Here is a 6389-nt window from a genome sequence, read left to right on the forward strand (position 1 = left end):
ATTTAAGAGGGATTTCCCAAACTTTGTATTTGCATGAGGTTTTGGTGGTGAATGAATGAGGGCTACACAGTAGCAATGGCCTGGATTACTTTGGAATCAGGGAGACTTTGGTTTGAAAGCCAGTCGACCACTGGCTTGCTCTTTTTATTATGGACAAGTTAACTTCTATGAGATTATATATATATTTGTACATAGTATTGTGAAGATTAAAAAATTCAATATTTTTGTGACAGTGTTTAGTCTAATACTGGACATATCTAGGTGTTTAAAAAGATGTGTGTGGTTTCATTTGTTTGGGGTCTAAAAATGAAGATTGGTATGTCTAAACAGTTAAAGATTTAAAGGGCAAATATATGTGGTCTTTGAGTATTTTATTTAAAAATACTTTTCTTTGTCTTTTCCTTTCTACTTTGGTATTTATTCTTTAACCTAAGCACCAAGTAAATAAAAATAGAAATCAATGAAGGTTAACTGAATATGAAACACCAGGATGCCTCTGATGAAGAGAAACTTCAGTTTTAAAAGTAGATTTATATATACTTGGACTTGTTAGATTAACACCTGCTTATAAAATATATAAAAGTGATGTTTTAGTGACTGTAATGTTAAATAATTTCTGGTTGACTGTGTTATGTAATTGTGGCTAATCCTTTCTGTTTCAGAGGCGAATCTCTAGATAACCTGGAGTCCCCAAGGTCCAATTCTTGGAGACAGTCCCCTTGGCTCAGTCAGTCCACTGGGGTCTATGCTTCTTCCTCTGTCCAAGACTTCAGCCGCCCACCCCCTCAGCTGGTGTCCACGTCCAACCGTGCCTACATGCGAAATCCGTCCTCCAGCGTACCCCCGCCTGCGGCGGGGCCCGTGAAGACCAGCCCCGCACCGTCGCCCACTCCACGCAGCCATTGCCCTTCCGCTTCCCCATCGCAGCCACGCAACAGGTGAGGCCCTTTGGGTTTCTCCTTTTCTTAATTTCAGGGGTACTTTTTCATTAAAATTCCCTCCAAATCTGGTCCAAGCTTCCCAAAGAAAGCCATGCCTTTTTGAATGTATCAAGTTGTGTTCTTTTGTCAGATCAGTTCAAAGGGCTTTCCTCATAGCTTTCTAAGAGCATTGATGGATGTCTCCCGAAGCCCTTGGTGACCTCTCAAATACCAGCATCATTGCCGCTGTCTCATTGGCCAGTGCTGTGGTCAGTGACTTGGGTGCAGATGTACCTGGATCGTTCTCAATATGCAATCATACAGATACACAGTAGCCTATGAATGCATTTGAAATTTATGAGCAAAAGTAGTCTTGTAAAAGGGTTGACTGCTTTAATGAGACAATACAAACTCATTTTATAGAAACTGAGTGTAAAAGGAAAGCATTGTAACCAAGCTCCATTGTCTATGGAACTTTTAAGCAGTTAGATACTGTTTTTTTGTTGTTTGTTTTTTGTTTTTTTGGCTCTTGATTTTCAAAAGTATTGCCTGCCTCTTACTGGTTTGCTGACATTTTGTTCAGACGACATCAACTGATTCTGTGGATCATATGCCATGGGAACTGTGGAGGAGTTATAACCATAGGTCTTGAATAAAAACTTGCCTTTTGCTATGGAGGAAAGCTCAGATAGCAGCAGGCATTGGGTGTTTAGATCTGCGTAGCTTCTCCACTGATCACTGAGGCTTCATGAAGCCACACACAGCAGTGTTTCTAGTGTTACCCAAAGGTAGTGCTGCTAGCGTACCAGTATACTGCTCCTCGTGCAAATGAAATACTGAAAAGTAGAAACACAATGATTTATATTGGGATTTTTTTACCCATTAAATAAGGGGTTTTTCTTAAGAGAATATATTTTAGATGCATCTAAAAATGTTGCTTGTACCAGGATCTATAAAATGTGTCAGGGAGTTTGAGTTGAGAGAAGGTGGGGTGAGAATTTATGGTCAATTATAAAGGAAGATGAAGGCCATGTGTGGGGGAGACAGTACCCATTTCCTGAGAGCCCCCCCCGGGAGAACACACAGGAGACGGGCAAGGGCTTTTCTGCCTGAAAAGGCCTGTGTCTGGGAGGTGGTGCTGTGACATGAGGCACTCCACAGCTGTGCACTTTCAGTGCCACCGAAGTGCTAGGCTAGTACTGTGGCATCCAGAGGTAAGAAGTGGCCTACCCCTTCCCGCCTTGGAGAAAAGGTGAGACTTGTATCCAAAGGGAGGTAGAAACTCTCCTTACGTATCTAAACGGTAGCTGACAGGCATTTTCCATTTCATTCTCTCCAGAGGCAGTCCTCAAGCCAGAGGCACAGTAAGGAAAGCAGCTACTTCTGTTTAAATGAAATATTGGGCGAATGAAAAAGAGGATGGGAAACTAAGGTTGGGGGGGTAGCTTCCAAGGCCTTTCGGAAGAAGTGGTGGGCTGCTCTTTTGGTGAGAGATGACATGATTAGACTTGTGCTTTGGAAGAGGGGAGACGACCGCTGAATACAAGTTGATCTAAGGAGGGTAGCCTCTCGAAATGCAGAGTGCACTAATTACACCAAAATTGTTCATTTATTGAATAGGCATCAAGGATTTCTGAACCATCACAGAGATCCTTCAAGGTATAATAGAATCAGGGCACATTTTGATTGGCTGGTGAAACTTTTCCTCCCACAGATTAGAGACTTTCCCAAATTGTTACTGTTAACACCCGAGTGTGATTGTAAAATAATAACCTTGAGCTGCACAGATGAAAGCCTCCATTCCACTCTCGTTCTGCATCTAGGTCAGTCAGTGGGAAGCGCATGTGCTCCTACTGTAATAACATTCTGGGCAAAGGAGCCGCCATGATCATCGAGTCCCTGGGTCTTTGTTATCATTTATATTGTTTTAAGGTGAGATTAAGATAAACAGCCGCTGCTGCCCTGCAAAGCTTTGCTTGGAGAGCGCATGGCTGCTTTGCGCCCTGGGGATGGACGTGCCGTTAGCGAGCTAGGTGCTGCTGTATTTGTCGATCTGTGCTGCATTTGGAATCATTTGCAAATGGCTTGCTACTACTTAGTTCTCAAATCCTGAACCTGGCTTCAAAAGTTGTAGAAATGCTCTGCACTCCCCATCTCCAATCTGTGAAGATTCCATTAGTAAAATTTACAGTGCATAAATGCTTTCTCTGTCATGCGGTCCTCGGCATATTTGAAATGTAATTTAATAATGTCATTAACAGCATGGGGATGGGACGTGCAATTATAAAAGTATCTAAAAGCCTAGCTTTGACTAAGGAAAAGCATGGGAAATATTTTTACAGTTGCACAGCTGCTTGCACTTGATGGTTGCTTACACATGAGAAAGAACTAAGGCTGTAATGACTTTATTTTGCGGTAACTGTCTTTAGAGACACATCTATTTGATTCTTGATCTTGTGTTGGGCCATAGAGTGATTCCAGTTGTTGATCCCAGAGTCCCACAGACCACAGCTTGTTTAAGCTTGTATATTGCTGGCGTGGGCTGTTTCTAGGGAAAGCAGAATGAGTCACAATTATTAGTGTTGGAGCACTTGGAACCAAAATGCCCAGCCTTGAGGTGCGAACACTTGCCAGGCTGGTGCAGTGGGAGCCCTGGGCGAGTCCCACGCCAGAGCCGAGTGCCAGACCCCCAGCATCCATTCACTCCCACGGTTCTTTCATGTGGTGCTTTATCCTCTCTCATTCCCCAGTGAGAAGAGAAGACTCGCTTTCTGTAAGCCAGTCAATGAATTGTTTTTGCTCTTTTGGTATATTTAGAATGATCATCTTGGCTCTTAAAATTGGCTCTATGAATTCTTTAATGTCTCATCTAGCAGGCTTGATTTTAATCTACTAATTATCTTTTGGCTTTTTTCCCCCTGAAATATATCTAAGAGCTTATTAGCTGCATTTTGCTCAGTTGTTTTTTCCAGGAGCGTCCCAACCTTTCTTGAGCTCATCGCATGTGCATTTTTTTTGTTCTCAGTGTGTTGCCTGTGAGTGTGACCTCGGAGGCTCTTCCTCAGGAGCCGAAGTCAGAATCCGAAACAACCAACTCTACTGCAACAACTGCTATCTCCGATTCAAATGTAAGAGAGCAAATCAGGGAGAAAATTTCTAATCTTTTAAGGAAACCGCGCGTTCCCATGCATTTCCCTGAACCTGCGTCCATCTCCCCCTCGAGCTCCCTGCCTTAGAACTCCAGGTCTCAGGAACCTTAGTGTGGCCCACCCATTCCAAGAGGGTACGGTGGGTGGGTCAGAGCTCAGGAGTGCAGCCACACAGGGTGGGTGTGGGGCTGAGGAACTGGAGAGGGGCGTGTGCCCAAGTCAGGACGATGTCCTGTGGGGTCTGCTCCGTCTGGAGAAACTGCCAATGACCTGAGGATCTGAACAAACCGAAACACAGTGAACATGAATTTTTGGTGTAGACTGTCATCAAGTGTTCTCTCATCATTAGCCGTTAGCTGATTTCTATTATTTAACAAGGGGCTCTGATTATGTGATTTAGAATATGATCAGTTTTAAAAACTGTGGTTTGAAAGGTCATAGAGAATAGTCAGTTTATCCTTCATTATTACGTAACCAGATATCAACATACACATTTTTAAAAGGAGAGCATGAAGTCTGATTATATGGCATTTCCTTGTTATTTTCGGAAAAGTTGAGTTTTTCAACGTCACATGCTATTTTGCGTCTAATCATGTTTTTGTTTCTAAGTGTGCTATGAAACTGCGGGTAGCGTGATTAGGTTGCGTATTGCTTATAGCTCCACGAAGACAGCCATTACTGCCGTGTATGTTTTGAACCTTGATGCTGGTAACATGTGTTTCTTCCCAATGTGAAAGGGTGTTACAAGTGGTATCAGCAAATCCCTTTGCTTTTGAACTCAGAGGTATTTATATGGCCCGTTATGTGAAGAGTGCTTTGGAAATGGTTTCAGCCCAGTCAACTCTCTTTTATCTGTCAGCGGGGTCTGAGTCTTCTTACCCCAGCAGCCCAGTCCTTCTCTGGATGCTGCCACTGAGCTTGGAGAATGTCAAGGCTGGGTGTGCAATGGGGGGGGGGGGGGGAGTGTGTATATGTGTGTGTGCTTTTCTCTCTTCAATCAAATTTCAAAGCCAAATAGAATTTATATTTGGGGGACTCACCATGGAAAAAGTACCCATGCCTTTTCTCCAACACAAATAAAAGAGAGTTGAGTGTAACTTACTTCTATACCAGCAGTTCCAAGACTTCTAGTGTCCAGAGGCTGTGATTTGCCTCGCTTTATCCTCAGTGAGTGACAAGGTGACTTTCTGCCTCGAGAGGCCATTCTCTGAGTGATTACTGCTATGCATCCCAAATGGCAATATTCCAGAGTTTCTGAATCTAAGCGCTGTTCTTTCTTCTCTCCCTGCCTGATCAGCTGGACGGCCAACCGCCATGTGATGTAAGCCTCCATACGAAAGCACTGTTGCAGATAGAAGAAGAGTTGGTTGCTGCTGATGTAGATCTATAAATATATGTTGTATGTCTTTCTCTCTTTCTCTTTTTTTAAAGAATAACACTTTTTTTTTTTTTACCTCTGTAGATTACATCAGAGCAGTATAGACTTGGTAGAACCTGTATTTTTGTTGTTGTTTATTTATAAGGAGGTAATTATGTGTGGGGAAAAGTGCAGTATTTACTTTCTGAGTTCAGCATCCTAACAGCACAAGGGTAAAAAGAACTTCAAAATATTTTTGAGGCTGATAATGATCAGTGGGGTTTTGAAGAGGGTTATTTTATTGTTTTTTTTTTAAAGGTTCTAAAACATTATTTGAAATAGTTAATATAAATATATAATTGCATTTGCTGTTTATTGTAACGTATGCTAAATTAATACAGAACCATATGGAAAATGTCACTAAAATGCACCCCCAAATTTGCTTTCTGTATCCTTCTTTTCAGCTATAATGATTTGAAAACAATTAGCTTATATGAAATGCTATTTGCTTGATGAGGGGAGCCCTGTTTTCTTTAGAATTGTCACTAGCCAGTTTTCAATAGAAAGCTGCTGCTTTTCATTAATGAAAAATCACTATAGTTTGTATACCAAAAATTGTATACCAGGAAGTAGTGAGCCTTTCTGTCCAACTGTATTTGTAAATAAAATTGCTGATGCATTTAAGGAGTGGTTCTTTTTTTATTTATTTTTCTTGTGTGTGTTTTTTGTGTGTCTACCTTCCAAGTACTTTAGTCATATTTCAGTATGTGACTTTTTGTGATATGTTTTATTTACCATCTTTACTGAGGTATAAATTGACATAATAAATTGCATATATAAACTGTACAATATGACAAGTTTGGGCATAAATGTATACCTCTGAAACTATCACCACACTCTTGATATTGTTTTTATAGAAAAAATTTTAACAAGGAACTTTATTTTTTATGGGAAGCTGTTTTT

At 41.3% G+C, this 6389-nt stretch overlaps 1 protein-coding gene across 16 annotated transcripts in view; it reads left to right on the plus strand.

Annotated features, from left to right (window-relative positions):
• Positions 1 to 6110, plus strand: part of LMO7 (LIM domain 7) — a 226137-nt gene extending 220027 nt beyond the window's left edge. For 14 of the 16 annotated variants that reach the window (XM_059684847.1, XM_059684851.1, XM_059684845.1 and 11 more), the window contains 4 exons: positions 663 to 938; positions 2744 to 2852; positions 3946 to 4048; positions 5367 to 6110. In XM_059684847.1, the coding sequence (XP_059540830.1) occupies positions 663 to 938; positions 2744 to 2852; positions 3946 to 4048; positions 5367 to 5389 (511 nt within the window). In that variant the 3' untranslated portion in view covers positions 5390 to 6110. The remainder of the gene's footprint in view (positions 1 to 662; positions 939 to 2743; positions 2853 to 3945; positions 4049 to 5366) is intronic. The other 2 variants (XM_059684846.1, XM_059684861.1) reach the window with 1 other exon arrangement.
• The last annotated feature ends 279 nt before the right edge of the window (positions 6111 to 6389 follow it).

Source organism: Myotis daubentonii, chromosome 2, assembly GCF_963259705.1.
Source record: "Myotis daubentonii chromosome 2, mMyoDau2.1, whole genome shotgun sequence".
NCBI lineage: Eukaryota > Metazoa > Chordata > Mammalia > Chiroptera > Vespertilionidae > Myotis > Myotis daubentonii.